This window comes from Bos indicus, chromosome 27 (assembly GCF_029378745.1).
Source record: "Bos indicus isolate NIAB-ARS_2022 breed Sahiwal x Tharparkar chromosome 27, NIAB-ARS_B.indTharparkar_mat_pri_1.0, whole genome shotgun sequence".
Lineage (NCBI taxonomy): Eukaryota > Metazoa > Chordata > Mammalia > Artiodactyla > Bovidae > Bos > Bos indicus.
In genome coordinates, this window is record NC_091786.1 from 38,832,381 (window position 1) to 38,857,370 (window position 24,990).

At 40.5% G+C, this 24,990-nt stretch overlaps 1 protein-coding gene across 14 annotated transcripts in view; it reads left to right on the plus strand.

Annotated features, from left to right (window-relative positions):
- The window catches only part of PSD3 (pleckstrin and Sec7 domain containing 3), a 492,229-nt gene that overhangs the window by 349,200 nt on the left and 118,039 nt on the right, over positions 1 to 24,990 (plus strand). For 13 of the 14 annotated variants that reach the window (XM_070781665.1, XM_070781663.1, XM_070781662.1 and 10 more), the window contains one exon: positions 10,511 to 10,554. In XM_070781665.1, the coding sequence (XP_070637766.1) occupies positions 10,511 to 10,536 (26 nt within the window). In that variant the 3' untranslated portion in view covers positions 10,537 to 10,554. Of the gene's footprint in view, positions 1 to 10,477; positions 10,555 to 24,990 lie in introns of all 14 variants that reach the window. The other variant, XM_070781676.1, reaches the window with a different exon arrangement.

Below are 24,990 nucleotides of genomic sequence, written 5' to 3' on the forward strand. Positions count from 1 at the left end.
TTATCTGGCAACCTCCCAGAAAATGAGAGAATCATTTTTTATCTTTTTGTTTTCTTATTCTTCTCTGTTTATACCCTCACTGAATCTAAGTTTTATGCCCACATTGTTCACACTAGGCTTTCAGTACCCGTGTTAATATCTGATGACCTGACCACCTGACAGGTAGTAGAGACTCAGCTGACTTTGAATATATGACTGAATAAGTAAATAACTTTTTCTCTTTTTCAAGATGTATGCTTCTTTAAAAAAAAAATCTTTGTTGCATATCTATTTTATTTGTTTATTCAAAACTTTCTGACCATACCACAGGGCATGTAGGATCTTAGTTCCCAGTCAGGGATCAAATCTGAGCTCCCTGCATTGGAAGTGAATTCTTAACCACCAGACTGTCAGGAAGTCCCAAGTAAATAGTTTTAAGAGATTTATTTATGCAAGATCATTACCAGTGTTACAACTGTTAAGTTATATTTTACTACTCATGTGGCAAACAAGAACTGGTCTTCTAATAGTTATAAAAAGTACTATTCTGTTTAAGTCCTTATAATACACTATATACAACACTATTATAGAAAAAAATGAATCTTATCATTGTGTAGTAGTTATAACAATTACTTTCCACTGGCCTACCAAGCACTTGTTAGGATAAAATGTTTGTTGTGGTTACTGTACCCTGGAGCCCTACAGTAAGTGCAGGTCAAGCAGGCATGCCCCTGGGCAGTTGACGACACAGATGACAGACACACAGCAGGTCAGAGGAGGTGGGAGGGCTGACCGTCAGCACAGGCGCGCCGCACATCTAAGTTTTTTCAGCTAAGAACGTAGGGTCATAGATATCTTTCCTGGTGAAAACATCACTTTTAAATGAGCTGAATAACAAGTCCTGAGCTCATATAATTGAAAGTAAAAGGCTATGGCATATTGAGTGCAGCACTTTCACAGCATCATCTTTTAGGATTTGAAATAGCTCAACTGGAATTCCATCACCTCCACTAGCTTTGTTCATAGTGATGCTTTCTAAGGCCCACTTGACTTCACATTCCAGGATGTCTGGCTCTAGGTCAGTGATCACACCATCGTGATTATCTGGGTCGTGAAGATCTTTTTTGTACAGTTCTTCTGTGTATTCTTGCCATCTCTTCTTAATATCTTCTGCTTCTGTTAGGTCCATACCATTTCTGTCCTTTATCGAGCTCATCTTTGCATGAAATGTTCCCTTGGTATCTCTAATTTTCTTGAAGAGATCTCTAGTTTTTCCCATTCTGTTGTTTTCCTCTATTTCTTTGCATTGATCACTGAGGAAGGCTTTCTTATCTCTTCTTGCTATTCTTTGGAACTCTGCATTCAGACGCTTATATCTTTCCTTTTCTCCTTTGCTTTTCGCTTCTCTTCTTTTCACAGCTATTTGTAAGGCCTCCTCAGACAGCCATTTTGCTTTTTTGCATTTCTTTTCCATGGGGATGGTCTTAATCCCTGTCTCCTGTACAATGTCACGAACCTCCGTCCATAGTTCATCAGGCACTCTATCTATCAGATCTAGTCCCTTAAATCTATTTCTCACTTCCACTGCATAATCATATGGGATTTGATTTAGGTCATACCTGAATGGTCTAGTGGTTTTCCCTACTTTCTTCAATTTAAGTCTGAATTTGGCAATGCACTCAATATGCCAGCAAATTTGGAAAACTCAGCAGTGGCCACAGGACTAGAAAAGGTCAGTTTTCATTCCAGTCCCAAAGAAAGGCAATGCCAAAGAATGCTCAAACTACTGCACAATTGCACTCATCTCACACGCTAATAAAGTAATGCTCAAAATTCTCCAAGCCAGGCTTCAGCAATATGTGTACCGTGAACTTCCTGATGTTCAAGCTGGTTTTAGAAAAGGCAGAGGAACCAGAGATCAAATTGCCAACATCCTCTGGATCATGGCAAAAGCAAGAGAGTTCCAGAAAAACATCTATTTCTGCTTTCTTGACTATGCCAAAGCCTTTGACTGTGTGGATCACAATAAACTGTGAAAAATTCTGAAAGAGATGGGAATACCAGACCACCTGACCTGCCTCTTGAGAAACCTATATACAGGTCAGGAAGCAACAGTTAGAACTGACATGGAACAACAGACTGGTTCCAAATAAGAAAAGGAGTACGTCAAGGCTGTATATTGTCACCCTGCTTATTTAACTTCTATGCAGAGTACATCATGAGAAATGCTGGGCTGGAAGAAGCACAAGCTGGAATCAAGATGCCGGAAGAAATATCAATAACCTCAGCTATGCAGATGACACCACCCTTATGGCAGAAAGTGAAGAGGAACTAAAAAGCCTCTTGATGAAAGTGAAAGAGGACAGTGAAAAAGTTGGCTTAAAGCTCAGCATTCAGAAAACGAAGATCATGGCATCCGGTCCCATCACTTCATGGGAAATAGATGGGGAAACAGTGGAAACAGTGTCAGACTTTATTTCTGGGGGCTCCAAAATCACTGCAGATGGTGACTGCAGCCATGAAATTAAAAGACGCTTACTCCTTGGAAGAAAAGTTATGAACAACCTAGATGGCGTATTGAAAAGCAGAGATATTACTTTGCCAACAAAGGTCATTCTAGTCAAGGCTATGGTTTTTCCAGTGGTCATGTATGGATGTGAGAGTTGGACTGTGATGAAAGCTGAGCACCGAAGAATTGATGATTTTGTGTTTTTTTTTTTTTTTTTCCTTTAGCAGTCTTTTATTTATTTATTTTTTTTTCAAATCCCTTTCCATTTATTTTTTTTTTTTAAACTTTACATAATTGTATTAGTTTTGACAAATATCAAAATGAAGAATTGATGATTTTGAACTGTGGTGTTGGAGAAGACTCTTGAGAGTCCCTTGGACTGCAAGGAGATCCAACCAGTCCATCCTAAAGGAGATCAGTCCTGGGTGTTCTTTGGAAGGAATGATGCTGAAGCTGAAATTCCAGTACTTTGGTCACCTCATGCGAAGAGTTGACTCATTGGAAAAGACCCTGATGCTGGGAGGGGTTGGGGGCAGGAGGAGAAGGGGATGACAGAGGATGAGACAGCTGGATGGCATTACCAACTCGATAGATGTGAGTCTGAGTGAACTCTGGGAGTTGGTGATGGACAGGGAGGCCTGGCGTGCTGCAATTCATGTGGTCGCAAAGAGTCAGACATGACTGAGCGACTGAACTGAACTGAACTGAAAGCATTACATGTATACTGCATATATTCTGTGCTGCAATATGTATGTATATGTCAGTGTTGCATTGTGATTGGGGCAAGTACAGGCACAGACTGGCTTCAGGCCCTCAGCTCTGCTGTGTGATCTTCGACAGGATTACTTAACCATTAAGAGAGTTAGGTGTGTCATTTCAAAGAGTAGGGATAATAATACCACATTAATACAGTTGCTGTGAGATTAAATGGAAGCAGCTCTCTTAGCTCGGTGCCTCACGAAACACAGCCTCATAGACAGCTGTATTATCATCATCACTGGGGAATCAGTACTGAGAAATGGCTTGAACATTATCACAGAGGTACAGAAATATCTCCAAGTGAAGGATCACATACTCAAAGTGTCAGTTTCCAATCACAAACCAGGACATTTTGCTATTATCTGTTCTCTATCTAGGACTCCTATGTTCCTTCCCTGCAGTCTTCTAATAATTTCATTCCTATCCGAATTTCAGCCCCGACATCCTGTTGGATAACATGGTTACTCTGCCCACAGTGGGCTTCAGCCCCGACGTCCTGTTGGATAACACACGGTTAGTCTGCCCGCAGTGGGCTTCAGCCCCGATGACCTGTTGGATAACATGGTTAGTCTGCCCAGAGTGGGCTTCAGCCCCGACGTCCTGTTGGATAACATGGTTAGTCTGCCCACAGTGGGCTTCAGCCCCGACGTCCTGTTGGATAACACACGTTTACTCTCGCCCACGGTGAGGTGTTGTTGTTTTTGCTCTTTTTGTTGTCACACTTGAAAGTTCGTGAGCCTTGTATAATTTATACTTCTAGCTACTTCTGAAAAACAACCAGACCCAGCCACGGTGAACCCACATGCCTACCTGGGTAAAGCCGGGCTATAGCTAGGGGTCCCCTGCCCCTTGGGGTGTCTCTCCCTGGCTCCTGCACTCGTCCATGTGACCTGCTTACTGATGAGGCTTAGTCAGGTTTTGATATTGGACCAGCGTTTAGACTTGATATTCAAATTAACTCATTAGGATATATTCACAGGTTTTTTTGTTAAATTGAGGTGTGACCGACATATAATATTACATTAGTTTCAGAACTACAATGATTTGGTCTTTACATGCATCGTGAAATGATCCCTGTTATAACTCTAGTTAAAAACCCATCACCTTAGTCTATAAAATATTTTTTTTCTTGCAATGAGGACTTTTAAAATCTACTCTGTTAGCAAGCTTTCGAATATGCAATACAGTATCATTAACTCTAGTCACCATGTGGCACGTACCTCCCCATGACATTTATGTTAGGGCTGGAAGGTTGTACCTTTCAGCCCCCTTTGCTCATTTCTCCCAGTCCCCAGTCCCTACGCACCCTTTGGCCAATCCTACTTATCTTTTCTCTGTAAGAACTTGCGGTTTTGTGTGGTTTTGTTTTGTTTCAGTTTCCATGATATGATATCATATGGTATTCATCCTTCTGATTCATTTCACTTAGAATAATATGCAGAAAGTTCATCCATCTTGTTGCACATGGTGAGATTTCATTTTTTATGGGTGAATTATTTTCTGGTGTGTGCGTGTGTGTATGGTTTTCCAGGTGACTCAGTGGTAAAGAATCCATCTGCCATCACAGGAGACACAGGAGAAATGGGTTCAATCCCTGTTGGAAATGGCAACTCACTCCAGTATTCTTGGCTGGAAAATTCCATGGACAGAGGAGCCTGGCAGACTACAGTCCATGGGGTCATAAAGAGTCAGACATGGCTGACCACACACGTGTGCACATGCGCACGTGCGGACACACACACACACACACACACATGGGGGGAGAGAGAGAGTAGTTTTTATCCATTCATGGGCATATGCATTGTTTCTGTGTCTTCAATATTATAAATATTATAAATAATGCTGCAGTACACATAGGGGTCCATGCGTCTTTTCAATATATGTTATAATTAGTGTTTTTGTTTCCTTCAATAAATACCCAGACATGGAATTGCAGGATCATCTGAGAGTTCTAGTTTTAATTTTTCTCAGGAACTCCATACTGTTTTCCGTAGTGGCTGCGTCAGTTAGCATTCCCACCAGCAGGGCACAAGGGTTCCCTTTCTCCACATCTCTGCCACCACTTGTTATTTCTTTTCTTTTGATAATAGCCATTCTGACAGGTCTCAAGTGATGTCTCACTCTGGTTCTGATTTACATTTCCTTGAAGATTAGTGATACTGAGTATATTTCATTTTTTTAGATTTTCGTTTGCCTGTTGGTCATCTCTGTGTCCTCTTTGAAAAAAAAAAAAGTCTATTCGGATTCCCTGCCCATATTTTAATTGAATTCTTTGTTTCTTTGTGATTGAGTTGTGTGAATTCACGGTATATTTTAGATACTGACTCCTCACTGGACATATGGTTGGCAGGTATTTTCTCCCATTCGGTGCATGGCTTTTTCATTTTGATGATTTCCTTTTCTGTGCAGAAGCTTTTTGGTTTCAGCAATCTCACTGATTTGCTTTTGCTTTTGTTGCCTTTACTTTTAGTGTCAAATCTAAAAAATCATCACCAAGACCAACATCAAGGAGTTACTGCCTATGTTTTCTTCTAGGAGTGTTATGGTTTTAGGTCTTACATTCAGATCTTTAATCCACTTGGAGTTAAATGTTGCGTCTGGTGTAAATCATTGTCCAGGTCCATTCTTCTGCATGTGGCTGTTCAGTTGTCCTTACACCATTTATTGAAGAGACTGTCCTTGCCCCGCTGTATAGTCAAGGCTCCTTTGTCACAAGTCGGTTGGCCGTACGTGTGTGGGCTTACTCTGGCTCTCTGTCCTGTTCCATTAATCAGGATGTCTGTTTTTGTGTCACTGTCATACGGTTTTAATTACTACAGCTTTGTAATATACTTTGAAATCAGGGAGCGTAATGCCTCTGGCTTTTTTGTCCTTTCTCAAAATTGCTTTTGCTACTTGGGGTCTTCTGCAGTTCCACACAAAGTCGAGGATTGTTTATTCTATTTCTGTGAAAAATGCCACTGGAATTTTGATAGGTAGTACATTGAATCTGTAGGTTGCTTTGGGTTTTATATCACACTTTAATGATATTCATTCTTCTAATCCACGAATATAGAAAGTCTTTCAGTTTATTTGGTCATCGTCCATTCTTTTCATGAGTTTCTTATAATACAGGTTTTTCACTTCCTTCATTAAATGTATTCCTAGACATTTTATTCTTAAAGACGACATTATAAATGTCATGCTTTCTTCATTTTTCTTTCTGATAGTTCATTATTAGTGTTTATAAATGAACAGATTTTTGTATATTGATTTTATATCCTGCAACTTTATTGAATTTTTAAGCTAGTTTTAAAAATTTAACTAGTTTTTTTTTTTTTTTTTTTTTGTAGAGTCTAAGGTTTTCTATATATAATATCATGTTATCTCCAAGTAGTGACAGTTTTACATCTTTTCCAGTTTAAATTCCTGTTATTTCCTTCTCTTGGCTAATTTCTCTGGCCAGGAATTCCAATATGATGTTGAATAAAAACAGTAAGAGTGGACATCCTTGTTTTGTTCCTGATATTAGAACAAAAGCTTTCAGTTTTCTAATGTAAATTGTTGCAACCACTATGGGTATTAGCTGTGGGATTGTCATATATGGCTGTTTTTTGTTGAGGGATATGTTTACAGTATTAACAGGGGGAAATTATTTCTACTGAAATTTTTGCTCACCAGGGAGTTTATTACAAATAATAAATCATTATGTTGTATATTTGAACCTAATGTTGTATGTCAGTTATGTTGTTGTTCAATCACTGTCATTTCCGACTCTGTGACCCCATGGACTGTAGCACACCCAACTCCTCTCTTCTCCATTATCTCCCAGAGTTTGCTCAGATTCGTGTCTGTTGAGATGGTGATGCTACCTGACCATCTCATCCTCTGCTGCCCCCTTATCCTTTTGCCTTCAATCTTCCCCAGCATCAGGGTCTTTTCAGTGAGTTGGCTTTTCGCATCAGTTGGCCAAAGTATCAGAGCTTCAACTTCAGCATCAGTCCTTCCAATGAATATTCAGGACTGACTTCCTTTAGGACGGACTGATTTTATCTCCTTGCAGTCCAGCAGACTCTCAAATGTCTTCTCGAACACCACAATTCGAAAGCATCAATTCTTTGGCACTCAGCTTTCCCTATGGTCCATCTCTCACATCTGTACATGACTACTGGAAAAACCATAGCTTTGACTATACAGACCTTTGTCAGCAGAGTGATGTCTCTGCTTTTTAATATGCTTTCTAGGTTTGGCAATTATGCCTTGATTTAAAAAAATGGAACATAGTGGCTATTTTGTATTTAAATGCATTTATACTTTGAATAATGTTATTCAACCTTACATAAGACACAGCAGCCATATATATAATTGAAACACTTTGCTGTACACATGAAAATAACACAATATTGTACACTAACTATATTCCAAGATAAAATAAAAGTTAAATTTAAGAAAATAAAAAGACACAGCAGTCAGGTAGAAGGTAATCTTAAGGCGTAGAAAAGACATTTTAGGAGGAATGTGCTCTGTGTAAATACTCATGACACCTTATTGACCAATTCTACCCTCATAATGAATGAAATGAAAAAATACATGTGTATGTGTGTGTATATGTATGTATGTTTGTAAGGGTTTGGAGGATTGTGTCGCATAAATGATAATTAGAAGTTGCGTCTTCATTCGCTCTCAGGTTTGGTTTAGTACACCTCCAGAGCTGCTCATCAAATCTTGTGGGAGGTGTGCATGTTTAGAATTATCTTTGGCTGCATTCCCCCCGCTTTGGTGATAATAAAGTTTGATCAGGGTATGTGAGTGTTGGATGCATTTTCAAAACAGATTTTCCTTTAGTAATCATTTGTTGTAAAGCATTAAAAAGATTCAGGAAAATCCCTTTGTAAATTTGTTATTGAAAAGGATAAGGATTAGATTTGTTGCAATATATATATATATATATATATATATATATACACATACATACATGCACACACACATATTCACATACAAAGAGGACTTTGGCTTCTGGTATAACAGGTTTGTTGAATTTTACAAGATCCTCTATAATAAATTTTTGTTGTGTGATGTACAGCTGACAGAGTAACAGAATATTCCAATTTGAAACTGAGTTATCTCTTCAAGCAAAATATTCTCAAGAGCAAAACACTTGAAAAAGTTGATCTAGAGCAGAATTGAATTTATTTGACATTTTCTAGTTGCCTAGATATCATTTTCTACCTTTATGAATAGTTTTTTATCTTTAACAATTGTTAAATTTCTCTGGTTAGTATTGTGTGTGTTAGTATATAAAGAACCATTAATGATCTGTCTCTTCTCAAAAACCCACTATTGTGGGTTCAAGGCGGCTCTTACAAGTAGTAGAATCCACTTAAAAACACTTACAGCAAGAGTCTCCTGAGGCTGGAGCCAGACATTGACCCTGAACTTCTGTACGTGCAGCCTCAAGAGACATTAACTATATAATAGGTTGTCCTACTTCTTCAGTAAATTTGAGTTCTTCGAAAAGAGCATTCAGTTTACAATACAGTCTCCGTGTCTTGATTTACCCCTTATTTTCTTTTGCTGTTTTACCATTTCTATATTTGATGACATGATAATTTCTGTATTTGATGTCCCGATAATGATGAAATGTGTCCTACATTTTATTAGCTACCCAGTAGTTAAACTGACTACTATAGCCACACTGAAGAAATCCCGTGGAGTCCATCAAGACGTGGCTAAAGATGCATGTATTGCGTCTTAAGTAACATAAAATCTGTAACCAAGCATCTATGTCCTCAATTGCAGCGAGTTTTGCTAGAAAGGGGCTTTACTACCTGTGTGCAGTCTTTCTGATTACACACACGTAGACTGCCTCTCCCACTTAGGCCAGACGTGTTAAAGGCAGAAAATGGTCCACAAGGCAGTTCTGCTCTGCTCTGCTACCCGGGGAGCATTCTGACCCTGCCATTTCCTCATTTGGAAGATGAGTTGTTTGATAGCCTCTCATCCTGCTTTTCCCATCTTAAAGTAGATGAGATGAGTCTAATAAATCCAAATCTCTCTTAAAAAAAAATGCTCCGACTCCTTCATACTGTTGTTTGCACACAGTCACCCTTTCTTCAGTGCAGTTTGCAGTTTTGGTTTTATGTCTTAGAGATGCTCTTGTGTTTTCTTACGTTATAAACATCTTACTCAAAATTAAGAAGCTAGAGGTGTGAGGCAGTTTTTTCTTAGGTTAGTTGTCTTAGTGGAACAACTTGATTACAAAAAGTTTAATGTGTTGATACCAGAGCTGGGAGCCTGGTGAGGCGGTCTCATATGCTGTCTTGTCTATGACATTGTTATTGTCAAGGCTCTAAGAGAACTTTCTGTCTCCCCCTCCACCACCTCACACACATCAGGGTAACACTTACTAACTGTAAGGCAGAATTATGAGGTGAGACCAATACAAGCTGCCTAAGTCATCGATGTAAAAACTCTGAAATTACTCTGAGATAGTTTCCCGTAATTGGGCTTCAGTCTCACTTCCTTTTCTCTTGTTCATTAAGTTGTTATGAAAACTGTTACACCTAGTCCATTAGTGAAAAGGTATGAATTGCATCTTAAGTAACGTGAAATCTGTAACCAAGCATTCCAAAGGCAGTTTGGAAGTTGCAGTTTCCAAAATAATGAAGCTCTATGACCATATTTTGAATAAGAAAAACAGACGACGTGATGTAATTTTAGTTCATCCTATGTTTTACTGTGGTAGAACGTAGCCCGGTGTTGTGTGTCGTAGTTATCTAATGAGGTGGATGAAACTGGAGCCTATTATACAGAGTGAAGTAAGCCAGAAAGAAAAACACCAATACAGTATACTAACGCATATATATGGAATTTAGAAAGATGGTAACGACAACCCTGCATGCGAGACAGCAAAAGAGACACAGATGTATAGAACAGTCTTTTGGACTCTGTGGGAGAGGGAGGAGGGGGATGATTTGGTAGAATGGCATTAAAACATGTATAATATCACATAAAAAAATAATAAATGTTAATAGAATAAAAAAAAAAAAAAGAAAGACGTGTTCTGCTTCATGGGACGTCTCTGTGTATCTCTGACTGCTGCCTGCCCTGTGTCGTTAGCTCACCTGTGTCTTCCTCGTTTCTGCAGCACCAACAGGATGACCTGTGAGGGTCCTGGGAGCCGCTGGCTGACTCAGTCAAGCCTTTCGGCTTTTGTCATTTGCTGAATTACAAATGTAGAACAGGATAAAGAGAGTAATTCCATCTTGTTTTCTCTCCTTCCAGGCTCTGTACAACTCAATCAAGAATGAGAAGCTCGAATGGGCAGTGTGAGTATGCTGCATGTCAGCCTGTTAGTGAATGGACTGTGTGCTTTTTTCTTAATGTTTTTCTTTGTGCCTCATCAGTGATTCTGGAGAAGGATTAATTGCACAGCCAGTTCTCATTTTACACCACCAGTGTCTTATCCTCTCTGTATAAGACACATAAACCCTGAGTATTCCATGTCTTTTTCTTGGTACCAGCATGCTCCTATTCTTATTTTAAAGTGTTTGCTATGCCTATGTACATTAATTATCTTTTTATTTTTTAAAAATGGCATTCAGAAAGAAAATACGAGTAAAGTAGGTAAAAAATTCCAAAATCTTTCCAAAATCTAATACACATGATGTGGCTACCATACACTTATTCTAACTATCTCCTTCTTATCATTATAGATACAGATTTTCTAATCCTATTTCCTATGACACTAATTATACCAGGATATTGATAGATAAGCTTTGAGGAGTCTGGTACTTGTATGTAATGAAGTCCACAGAAAGAATAGCAACAGCAATGCAAGAAGTAGCATTTCCTGAAAGATTTTGCACAATTGTGAAAGTTCAGACGATAGTTACAGGGAGGGTGCTGCTGCAGAATTTGTAGGATGATATTCACTTGCAGAGGAGGAACCTTGGTGCTCTCTTATTTTATTTTTATTGACGTATACTTGATGTCCAATATTATATAAATTACAGGTATTCAACATAGTGATTCACAAGTTTTAAAGGGTATATTGCATTCATAGTTATTAAGTTCTGGCCGTATTTCCCATGAGCACAATATGTCCATGCAGCTTACTTTGCACCTAGTAGTTTGTGCCTCCTGATCTCCTCCCCGTGTATTGTCCCTCCCGCCTTCCCTCCCCCACTGGTTTGTTTTCTGCATCTGTGAATCTGCTTCCTTCTTGCTGTAGTCAGTGGTTTGCTATATTTTTTAGACTCCACATTGGAGTGGTATCACACAGTCTTTGCCTTCCCTGCCCCACTGGTTTGTTTTCTGCATCTGTGAATCTGCTTCCTTCTTGCTGTAGTCAGTGGTTGGCTGTATTTTTAGACTCCACATTGGAGTGGTGTCACACAGTCTTTGCCTTCCCTGCCCCACTGGTTTGTTTCTGCATCTGTGAATCTGCTTCCTTCTTGCTGTAGTCAGTGGTTTGCTGTATTTTTTAGACTCCACATTGGAGTGGTGTCACACAGTCTTTGTCTTCATCTCTCTGACTTGTCACTTAGCATTCTGCCCTCGCGGTCCATCCATGTCGCTGCAAATGGAAAATGTCATTCTGTATGTGGCTGAGTAGCGTTCCATTGTGTGTATACATCACATCTTCTTTATCCATTCATTGGTTGATAGACACTTAGGTGTCTTCCACATCTTGGAAGTTGTAAAATAATGCTGCTAGAAACATTGGAGTGCATATATCTTTTTGGATTAGTGCTTTCTTCCCAGATATTTACCCAGCAGTGGGATTGCTGAATCATATGGATGTTCTTTAGTTTCTTGGGAAATCTCCATACTGTTCTCACAGTGGCAGCTCCAGTTTATATTCCCACCAACAGTGTCTGAGGGTTCCCTTTTCTCCACATCCTCACCAGCATTTGTTATTTGTGTTCTTTTTGATAACAACCGTTCTCACAGCTGTGAAGTGATATCTCATCGTGACTTTGATTTGCATTTCCCATATGATTAGTGATGTTAACCATTGTTTCATGTGCCTCTTGGCCATCTGCATATTCTCTTTGGAAAAATGTCTATTCGGGTCTTCTGTCCATTTTTTTATCATTTGCAAATATTTTCTCCCATTCAGTAGGTTGTCTTTGTGTTTTCTCAGTGGTTTGTTTTGCTATGCAAAACCTTTTAAGTTTAAAGGCTTCACTTGTTTATTTTTGCTTTTATTTCTTTAACCTTAGGAGATGGATACAAAAAAAAAATATTGCTATGGTTTATGTCAAAGAATGTTCTGCCTATGTTTTCTTCTAGGAGTTTTATAGTATCTAGTCTTCCATTGAGGTCTTTAATCCCAACGTCGACTTTATTTTTGTATATGGTGTTCAAATGTTCTAATTTCATTCTTTTACATGTAGCTGTCCAGCTTTCACAGCCCCACTTATTGAAGGGACTGTCTTTTCTCTGTTGTATATTCTTACCTCCTTTGTCATAGATTAACTGACCCTAAGTGTGTGGATTTATTTCTGGGTTTCTGTCGTGTTCCGTTGATCTATGTATCTGCTTTTGTGCCGGTACCATACTGTTTTGATTACTGTAGCTTTGTAGTGTAGTCTGAAGCCAGGAAGTGTGATTCCCTAGTTCTGTTCTTCTTTCTCAAGATTGTTTTGTCTGTTTGGGCTCTTTCATGTTTCTATATAAACTTTAAAATTATTTTTTTCTGAAAAAAAAAATTTATTCTAGTTTTGTGAAAAAAAAATGCCATTATTATTTTGACAGGATTTACATTGAATCTGTAGATTGTCTTGGGTAGTATGATCATTTTAACAATAGTAATCCTTCCAGGCGAAGAACATGGTGTATCTTTGCATTTGTTTGTGTCATCTTCAGTTCCTTTCACCATATCTCATGCTTTTCCAACTACAGGTCTTTTACTTCCTTAGGTAGGTTTACTCATAGGTTTCTAACTGGGTTCCAGTTAGGGTCCAGGGAGATGTTTAGTGACCTCCCTAGGTGATGTGAGTGAGGGGAAAGGGAAGTATGACAGGGACCCACTTCTACCTCATACAAGCATCACACCTACTTCAAATAACCAAAGTAGCCCCATTTTTATCTTTTTAAAATATATAGAGTTCTACTGAATATTACTTTTCTCAAGTAATCCATACTGAAGAAAACTTTTTTGAAAAGTACAGTCCAGTATTCCCATTTCATGTACTAGGTAAATGGAGCCAAGAAGCATTTATTAACAAATCCAGAGTCACAGAACTAGTGTAGAGACAAAGCCAGGATGTGTTTTTCTAGCAATCCTGGCTCCCCTTGGCAGTACCATGCTGCCTCACTTCTCTGTAGCCACACACTCTTTTTCATTATTATTATTTATTTTTTAACTGAAAGAAAATTGCTTTATAATATTGTATTATTCTCTGCCATACATCAGCATGAATCAGCCATAGGTATATGTATGTCTGGGCTTCCCTGGTAGCTCAGCTGGTGAAGAATCTGCCTGCAGTACAGAAGACCCTGGTTCAATTCCTGGGTTGGAAAGATACCCTGGAGAAGGGATAGGCTACCCACTCAGTATTCATGGGCTTCCCTGGTGGCTCAGATGGTAAAGAATCCACCTGCAAGGTGGGAGACCTGGGTTCAGTCCCTGCTTTGGGAAGATCCCCTGGAGGAGGGCATGGCTATCCACTCCAGTATTCTTGCCTGGAGAATCCCATGGACAGAGGAGCCTGGGGGGCTACAGTCCATGGGGTCACAAAGAGTCATACACAACTGAGCAACTGAGCACAGCACATACATATGTCTCCTCCCTCTTGAACCTCCCTCCCACCTCCCACCCCCTCCTACCCTTCTAGATTGGCACAGAGCACCAGTTTGAGCTCCCTGCATTATACAGCAAATTCCCACTGGCCATCTGTTGTACATATAATAATGCATATGTTTCAGTGCTCCTCTCTCAATTCGTCCCGCCCTCTCCTTCCTCCTCTGCGTCCACAAGCCTGTTCTATGTCTGCATCTCCACTGCTGCCCTGCAAATAGGTTTATCAGTAGAACATAGATTCCATGTTAATACATGATATTTGTTTTTCTCTTTCTGACTTACTTCACTGTGTTTAATAGGCTCTAGGTTCATCCACCTCATTAGAACTGACTTAAATGCGTTTCTTTTTCTGTCTGTAGCCACATACTCTTAGCAAATCTTTGCTAGGCAGGGATCACATCTGAATGTATATTAAGAGAGATTTATGTTAAATTTATAGTCTCATGAAATGCTTCTAGAATTACTGGTCATTCATCTATTCCACAAACAACCTTTGAAGCAGCTGTTTCTGTGCCTGGCCCTGTGGTAAAACGTAGATACACATATGAAAAAGACAGAGGTTCTCTACCTAACAAGAACATAACCTGGGAGCAACTGGAGCGGGTGGACTGTACCCGGACAAACACATAAAAGCAGTAGTGAGGAATGCAGTCAGCCAGGTGCCTGCAGAAGGTCTCGGCTCCCTCCTGCAGGACAAGCACTGTTTCTTCCCCACTTCCTTTGTGAGGTTGTTCTTAATTCATAAAGCTTCTTTGTACCAGGCAGTATGCTGGAAATTCACAGAAAAGAAAAGGCATTAAGACATTTTCCTTGGCCTTAAGAAGTCTTACAGCCTAATAGACAAACATGCATTTATTTTTACTTGTTCACTTATTTTTTTAAATGAGGGGTGGTTACTCTTTCTGATTTGAATGGGATGGTAAGGTGAGTTGAAGTGGATAAGAGGCACTTATAACTTAAGTTAGAATTGCTTAAAATTTAGCTACCAGTGGACCTTCAGAGAATATAGCAATTAATAGAAAAGGGAAAATAAAATAAGTGCAGTATCATGCAGAAGGAAAATTAATGGTCTTCTACTTTGGACCTTCATATGTACTGCTTTTATTGTATTTAGGATTAAATACAATATTTAATTGTAAGAAGCATTAAAAATTCATGAATCCAGCTTTGTTGTTAGAACACACAGCAGAATTAAATGTAAATAATATACTTTTGGGCGCTCCACTCTCCTGCTTCTCCCAGTGTCTGGGTTGCAGCAGCATTGACCTTGCTTTCATTATGTATAGCTGTTCTTTAACTCTGAATAAACATTTTTACAACCTTGTATCATGGGATAATCTGTGCTGTTTTATGTTACTCTATAACTCAGTTTACCAGAATAGTTCAATGCCTTTGTTTTCGCTTATAAATTAAATTGTTTTCTGCCTACCCTCCTGTATTGTATTGTCCTGGCTGACACGTGATGTCCTGGCACACGGACCTTTCTGTCTGTTGGATCCTGTGTTATGGAAGCCTTCAGCTTTCAGAAATGTGGTTTTAAATACCAATAGGCCATTGTTTGGGCTCTTTATCATTTTTTAAATGAACTTTAGTTTGGCTAGTGTTCTCTTCATGGATCTCAGCCTTGTCGTGGCAGAGGGGCTTGTGTAACTCCATGAAGCGCTGAGCCATGCTGTGTGGGGCCACCAAGTTGGGCTGGTTATGTTTCTGACGAAACATGGTCCACTGGAGAAGAAAATGGAAGCCCACTCTAGTATTCTTCCCTGGAGAATCCCCACATAGAGGAGCCTGGGGGGCTATAGATCATAGCATCACCAAGAGACGGATATAACTGAAGCGACTTAGCACCCACACCCCAATAAGAAAGAAGTGACTGGGCCAAAGAGGGAATCAGCTATGGATGTATCTGGTGGTGAAGGTAAAATCCAGTGCTGTAAAGAGCAATACTTCAAAGGAACCTGGAATGTTAGGTTCATGAATCAAGCTAAATTGGATGTGGTCAAGCAGAAGATGGCAAGATTGAACATCGACATCTTTAGGAATCAGTGAATTAAAATGGAATGGGAGAGTTTAGTTCAGATGACCATTATGTCTACTATGGGCAGAAATCCCTTACAGGAAATGGAGCAGCTCTCAGAGTCAACAAGAGTCCAAAATGCAGTACTTGGGGATAATCTCAAAACTGCAAAATGATCTTGATTCATTTCTAAGGCAAACCATTCAACATCACAGTAATCCAACTCTGTGCCCCAACCACTGATGCCATTGAAGCTGAAGTTGAATGGTTATATGAAGACCTTCTAGAACTAACACCAACAAAAGATGTCCTTTTTATCATAGGGGATTGGAATGAAAAAGTAGGAACTCAAGAGATACCTGGAATAATAGGCAAGTTTGACCTTGTACAAAATGAAGCAGGACAAAGGCTAACAGTTTTGTCAAGTGAGCAAGCACCCTTTTCTAACCACACAAGAGATGACTCTACAAAGGACATCACCAGATGGTCAATACTGAAATCAGATTGATTATATTCTTTGCAGCCGAAGATGGAGAAGGTGTATACAGTCAGCAAAAACAAGACCTGGAGATGACTGTGGCTCAGATCATGAGCTCCTTAGTGCAAAATTCAGGCTCAAATTGATAACAGAGGGAAAATCACTAGGCCATTTGGGTATGACCTAGATCAAATCGCTTATGATTATACAGTGAAAGTGATGAATAGATTCAAGGAATTAGATCTGATAGAGCGCCTGAAGAACTGTGAACGGAGGTTAGTAACATCGTACAGGAGGCAGTAACCAAAACCATCCCAAAGAAAAAGAAATGCAAGAAGGCAAAATGGTTGTCTGAGGAGGCTTTCCAAATAACTGAGGAAAGAAGTGAAGCAAAAGGCAACAGAGAAAGGCAAACATATACTCAACTGAATGCAGAGTTCCAGAGTATACCAAGGAGAGATAAGGGCTTCTTAAAAGAACAATGCAAAGAAATAGAGCTTAGCAATAGAATGGAAAAGGTTAGAGATTTCTTCAAGAAAACTGGAGATATCAAGGGAATATTTCATGCAAGGATGGGCATCGTAAAGGACAGAAATAGTAAGGACTCAACTGAAGCAAGTAAAGTAATGCTCAAAATTCTCCAAGCCAGGCTTCAGCAATATATGAACCGTGAACTTCCAGATGTTCAAGCTGGTTTTCGAAAAGGCAGAGGAACCAGAGATCAAATTGCCAACATCCGCTGGATCATGGAAAAAGCAAGAGAGTTCCAAAAAAACATCTATTTCTGCTTTATTGACTATGCCAAAGCCTTTGACTGTGTGGATCACAATAAACTGTGGAAAATTCTGAAAGAGATGGGAATACCAGACCACCTGACCTGCCTCTTGAGAAACCTATATGCAGGCCAGGAAGCAACAGTTAAAACTGGACATGGAACAACAGCCTAGTTCCAAATAGGAAAAGGAGTACATCAGGGCTGTATATTGTCACCCTGCTTATTTAACTTCTGTGCAGAGTACATCATGAGAAACGCTGGGCTGGAGGAAGCACAAGCTAGAATCAAGATTGCCGGGAGAAATATCAATAACCTCAGATATGCAGATGACACCACTCTTATGGCAGAAAGTGAAGAGGAACTAAAGAGCCTCTTGATGAAAGTGAAAGAGGAGAGTGAAAAAGTTGGCTTAAAGCTCAACATTCAGAAAACTAAGATCATGGCATCTGGTCCCATCACTTCATGGGAAATGGGAAAACAGTGGAAACAGTGTCAGACTTTATTTTTCTGGGCTCCAGAATCACTGCAGATGGTGACTACAGCCATGAAATTAAAAGACGCTTACTCCTTGGAAGGAAAGTTATGACCAACCTAGATAGCATATTAAAAAGCAGAGACATTACTTTGTGAACAAAGGCCTGTCTAGTCAAGGCTATGGTTCTTCCATTGGTCATGTATGGATGTGAGAGTTGGACTGTGAAGAAAGCTGAGCGCCGAAGAATTGATGCTTTTGAACTGTGGTGTTGGAGAAGACTCTTGAGAGTCCCTTGGACTGCAAGGAGATCCAACCAGTCCATTGTGAAGGAGATCAGCCCTGGGTGTTCTTTGGAAGGACTCATGCTGAAGCTGAAACTCCAATACTTTGGCCACCTCATGTGAAGAGTTGACTCATTGGAAAAGACCCTGATGCTGGGAGGGATTTGGGGGCAGGAGGAGAAGGGGATGACAGAGGATGAGATGGCTGGATGGCATCACTGACTCAATGGACACGAGTTTTGAGTGAACTCCGGGAGTTGGTGATGGACAGGGAGGCCTGGCGTGCTGCAGTTCATGGGGTCACAAAGAGTCGGACACGACTGAGCGACTGAACTGAACTGAACTGAAGCAGAAAAGATTAAGAAGAGGTGGCAAGAATACACAGAAGAACTATTCAAGAAAGGTCTTAATGACCTGGATAAACAATAGTGTGGTCCTTCACCTAGAGCTTGACATCCTGGAGTATGAAGGCAAACGGGCCTTAGGAAACATCACTATAAACAAAGCTAGTGGAGGTGAGAGAATTCTAGCTGAGCGATTTCAAATCCTAAAAGATAATGCTGTTAAAGTGCTGCATTCAATATGCCAGCAAATTAGGAAAATGCAGCAGTGCCCACAGGACTAGTAAAGATCAGTTTTCACTCCAGTCCCAAAAGAAGGGCAGTGCCAAAGAATGTTCAAACTGCTGTACAGTTGTGCTCATTACACACGCTAGTAAGGTTATGCTCAAAATCCTTCAAGCTAGGCTTCAGCAGTAGGTGAACCGAGAACTTTCACACGTGCACGCAGTGTTTCAAAGAGGCCGAGGAACCAGAGACCGAATTGCAACATTTGCTGGATTATGCAGATAACAAGGGAGTTCCAGGAAAACATCTGCTTCATTGACTACCATAAAGCCTTTGACTGTGTGGATCACAACAAACTGGGGAAAACCCTTAAAAAAAAAAAAAAAGGATAGGAGTACCAGACTACCATAACTGTCTCCTGAGAAACCTGTCTGCATATCAAGAAGCAAGTTAGAACCGAACATGGAACAACAAACTGGTTCAAAATTGGGAAAGGAGTACATCAAGGCTGTAGACTGTCACCCTGCTTATTTCACGTATATGCAGAGTACATCATGAGAAACGCTGGGCTGGATGAATCACAATCTGGAATCAAGATTGCTGTGAGAAATACCAACAACCTCAGGTATGCAGATGATACCACTTTAATGGAAGAAAGTGGAGAGGAGCTAAAGAGCCTCTTGATGAAGGTGAAAGAGGAGAGTGAGAAAACTGACTTGAAATTCAACATTCAGAATCTAAGATCATGGCATCTGGTCCCATCACTCAATGGCAAACAGAAGAGGAAAAAGATAAAGCAGTGACAGATTTTCTTTTCTTGGTGACACCGTCATCACTCAGTTGGTCACACTTACCTGCCTAATGGAAGAATACTGATCATGCTGGAATCTTAATAATAATTCTAATGTTAATATTAGGTGGAACTCACAAATTTAGAAGATAATCTATGTGAACATTAGGTAAAAGTATAAAGGATGTTATTGGTTTGATTGTTCTGTTTAGAAGTTCAGTGAAAATGCTTTGAGTATAAGATAAAGAACAAAAAAACAGCAATGTCTTAGTTATAAAAAGGTGATTATTAACTTGAATTAGATTTTGACCTGAAGAGTTGATTTTGCTTAAAAATTTGTTGGCTAAAAATGATACTGAATGTGAATCCTGGATTTTGATATTTAAAGGAAGATTTCAGGGTGTAGAATTAGGGAGAGTTCTCTCACTTAACTTTCTGAAGTATAATTTTATGAAGAATCTGAATCATAGCTCACACTTAGCATTTAATCTGTAAGTAGCTATTTTTCTCAGCCAGCGCAAATATGTTGGACTCAGGTAGATAGGAAACCGGATACATTTGTCACCCAACTTTTAGCTTTAAAATTAAGAACAAGTTAAAAAAAAAAAAAAAAGATGTCAGCTTTCTGTGTAAGTGGCATCTCAATGATGAGATTGAGATGGATACTTAGAATTTTTAAGAATTTTATTGTTATAACAGCTTTAATATCCAGAAAAAATGAGACAAAAGCGATATAATTCACAAATATTATCTTTAACTGCAGAATATGCTGAGCAAACAGATTGGAGAGCAAATGGAATGTGGCTGTAATGTCAGTAGCCCACTCATTCCAAAGTAATTTTAAATCCCTGAGATACAAAAAATTATAGAGGCTGGGATATAAGGAAAGTTTTCTCCTAATATGCTGATGATTTAGAATTTTGTATCATCTATTCAATTGCTAAGCCTTTGCTTAGAAGGAAATACAATAAACATAATTTCTGCATGAATATGCACACGATGGCTAACACAGTACCTGGGACATTTTAGACCATAGCTGTTTGGATTCCACTGAGCGTTTTGTATGTGTACATGGTAGTATACACACAAAACCTACATTTTCCTAGGTGAAAAACTGAGCCTGATTAGTAATGAGGAAGTTATTTTTAGTTGCCCATTAAAATTTTCATAACACATCTTTTGAAAACATCTAACATCCGTCTTGACCCCAGTATACTTCCAACTGTGTTTTTTTTTAACTGTATTAATATCTGCAGTTAATTTTTTCTCAGTTTGGAAAGCATGCTATAGTCATTGTACATGTAGTCAGAGCCTTTATTTCAGAAGACCTACCTCCTCCTCCCATCTGGCAGCATTCTTTAGTGTGAAAGGGCCAATGCTGGAGTTGACATTTTTAATAAAAGCATATTCTCTTTTTTACAGGTAAGGTGTCTGTCAGAATAAGGTAATTTTAGAAAATAAAATATATTTCCTGTTTTCATCAGAATTTTAAAATTGAGCTTCATTTTTTTCTTTTTTTGGTCAGTGACAAAGACAGGTCCATTTTAAACTCAACCCGCCTGTGCCACGTGATATAAGTTAGAAGCCCCATGACACATCAGCACATTTTTTATAATGTTATTCTTCACTTTATTTTCCAGCTATCACTTGATCACAGTATTGAGTTTATATGCAACTTAATGTTCTGTGCCTGCACTCAACCACTATATTCAATTTCTAGGAATGGATTTACTGAGGTATAACTTTGTTGTTCACAGTCGCTCAGTCACATTTAACTCTGTGACCCTGTGGACTGTAGCACACAGGCTTTCCTGTCCTTCACCATCTCCCAGAGCTTGCTCAAACTCATGTCCATTGTGTTGGTGATGGCATCCAACCATCTCGTCCTCTGTCACTGCCTTCTCTTCCTGTCCTCAATCTTTCCCAGCATCAGAGTCTTCCAGTGAGTCAGCTCTTCACATCAGGAGGCCAAAGCACAGGAGCTTCAGCTTCAGCGTCAGTCCTTCTAATGAATATTCAAGGTTGATTTCCTTTAGAATTGACTGGTTTGATGTCCAGTATAACTTATATACTGTAAAATTCATCCATTTAAATGTCTGATTTCATGGTTTTTTATAAATTTACAGAGCTGTATGATAATCACCACAGTTCATCTCCCCACTAGACTCCATACAGATTCTTTTTGCTTATTATTCAGCATGTTTTGGAGAAGGAAATGGCAACCCACTCCAGTGTTCTTGCCTGGAGAATCCCAGGGACGGGGGAGCCTGGTGGGCTGACGTCTATGGGGTCGCACAGAGTTGGACACGACTGAAGTGACTTAGCAGCAGCAGCAGCAGCATGTTTGATATGAACTCTTCCCTTCTGGCTGGCCCTACACTGGTTTGTGCTCACCTCTATCAAAGTGTGTATTATAAGACTCCTTTTTATATAAACTTACTACCCATTATCATTTGTATTTTTCCCCCTGCTGGACTATGAGTCCTTCAAAGGGCCTTAATCACCCTGATCTTCTCACTGCCTAGCACACTGCCTGGCAGGCAAAGGCTCCTTGTAATCATTTCTGAGCTGGCAGTGACTCCCTCCTGGAGCCAAGCAAGGGCTTGGCTGCTCACTGCTTTCTGTGCTCAACAGGCATTCCTGTAGATGGGGACTTTCAAATCTTTTTAATCAGGGAGGCCCCCCGTTCCCTGCCCGTGAGAGGCTGACCTGTCTGAACCTTGATTTTTCACTGCGTTGATAACCCGTATCTATTTCGGGTGGTTGTGGGGTTAAGAAATTAAGTTAGGATGATGTTCATGGTAATGACTAGATGCTGAAGGTGGAGGACCTAATTCATACTGTACTCCTGTTTTCAATGTTCTGGCAAGAGAAGTATGTACACAAAACACTGAGTCAAATGAAGTGAGTCATCCACTTTATAACCCTAAGTTCAGGGCACCCTAGAAAGTTCGATTGGAAAATGCAGGGGGATCTGAGTGACTGCTGGACGTGCTAGGCTCAGCACCCCTAACCTGAATGCAGGCTGAGAAACCAGAACTGAAGGAGAGAGACAAGCCCGACCCTCTGGGTTTGCCGAGGGATGCTGGGGTGGGTGCCGAGAAGCACGGTGAAGTTCACAGTTCAGAGGCACAGGCTGGTGAAAGACCGAGACCAAATCCGAGATCTGTGGAATGCTTCCCTTCCCCATGACAGCCCTGTTTGTAGCAGTTGCTTTTACTCAGTACATTGATTCTGACTTTCAAGAGAAAATTATAAGCCATACTAAAAGGTGCATGGTTTGGAAAGACAGAGCCATCATCAAAACCAGACTCAGACATGGCTTGAATTTGGAATCATCAGACCAGGAACTTAAAGCAACAATTACTATGCCATGGGCTCTAATGAATACAGTAGACAGCATGCAGAACAGATGGACAGTGTGAGCAAAGAAATGGAAATCTAAGAAGAATCAAAAAGAAATGCCGGGGATCAAAAACACTGCAACAGAAGTAAAGAATGCTTTGGATGAGCTCATTAGTAGACTGGTCACATCTGAGAAGAGAATCTCTGTGAGCTTAAGAATATGTCAATAAAAACTTCAAAAACAGAAAAGCAAAGAGAAAAAACACTTGGAAGAGGAGAAGGAACAGAATATCCAAGAACTCTGGGAGAACTTCAAAATATTAAAAAACATGCACATAATGAGTGCCAGAAAGAGAAGAGAGAGAGAAAGAGAGAGAGACACACACACAAGGCCTGGGGAAGAGGGACCAGGAAATACTTGAAGCAGCAATGACCGAGAATTCTCCCCAAGTTAAGGTCAGACACCAAGCCATCAATCCAGGAAACTGAGAAAACCAAGCAGGGTAAAAATTGCAGCTGTGAAAAAAAAAAAAAAAAGCACAGCCAGGCACTTCATTTACATCCTGCAGAAAATCAAAGATAAGGAAAAAAGTCTTGAAAGAAGCTGGATGAGAAAAGCACCTTACCTTTGAAGGAACAAACCCAAGAACCTCTGACTCAGACTATGTAGGCAGAGGGGATAGTGAGACATTTAAAGTGTCGAGAGGCAAACGTCAAACCTAAAATTCTGTGTTCTGAAAAATTATGAACTCACAAAGATGCATGCTGCCCACCATGCGTAGCAGCACTGCTCGCAGTAGTCAAGACATGGATACAACCTGAGTGTACATCAACAGATGAGCAGACAAAGATGTGATGCACACCGGAATAGTACTCAGTCATAAAAAGAAGGAAATGTTGCCATTGGCAACAACCTGAAAGGACTTGGAGGGTACTGTGCTCAGTAAAATAAGTCATACAGAGAAAGGAGAACGCTATGTGATGTCACTTACATGTGGAATCTAAAAAATAAAGCAAACTAGTCAATATAACAACAACAACCAAAAAAAAAAAACAAAACAAACCATTCACAAAGAGAAACCGCCTAGCACTTACCAGTGGGGAGAGAAGCAGGGAGGGGCAGCAGAGTTGAGGGTTAAGAGAAACCGCCTAGCACTTACCGGTGGGGAGAGAAGCAGGGAGGGGCAGCAGAGTTGAGGGTTAAGAGGCACAGACTACTCTGTATAAAATAAGCTACAAGGAAACATGGTACAGCATGGGGGTATAACCAGTATTTTATAATAACTATAAATGGAGTATAACCTTTCAAATTGTGAATCACTATATTGTACACCTGTAACTTACATAATGTTATACATTAACTATACATCAATGAAAAAGAAGTAAGGACGTCATCCAGATGGCAGCACAGGTTGTTCCCGACTTTACTCCCCCTCCTAAAAACAACAAGTAACAAAAAAAGACACCCCTGAGAGACTCCTGGAACACAGAGGGAGCCAGAAGCACCCCTGTACCCCAGAGACAAAGCAGCCAGCACCAGAAGGGCAGGAGGAGAGCTGCGTGCTGACTACATGGCCCCTTCCCCAGGCCAGCGCCCCCAACACCATGCAGAGGGGTCTCCCTTGAGCCTATGGTTCCCCCGCTCCATGAGAAGGGAGAACCGGCCGCCAACCAGAACCGCCCCCCCCCACCCACCCCCGACTCGACCCCGCACCGCACTCGGCACTGTGCGTGTCTTTGTAGGAGTCCCTGCTCTGATCTCGCACTTGGGAATCACCTGGGAGCCTTGGGGCTCGGTCCTGGGTGTCTGATTGAGACGGGGGAGGAAGAGGGGCTTGGCAGACCACGTTCCTACCTGCATGGCCAATTATTAACCCAACCAGCAGCTGTGCTCATCTGCTGACCCAAGTCAGTGGCCCCGGGCTGACCAGGGCAATTGAGCAGGGTGTAGGTCTGCCTAAACAAGGTCCCCGATGAGGAAGTTCTGCAGCCCTTGAGCCTGGTTGACTCCAGCCCAAACAGAAGAGCGGAGTCATAGTCATCCCTGTTGCCGAGTGTGGCCCCAGCCCCATCGGACAGGAAGGGCTGCTGAGGACTCCTGGAAGTTGCATAAGCCAGCAGTGCTCAAGCCGAGAGGAGGGGAAGCAGAGCCGATCGCCTCTAGAGCCAAAGCTGTCTGGCCAGGGAACTTGAGCCACAGGTCAGCTGGAGTCAGGACCGCACAGAC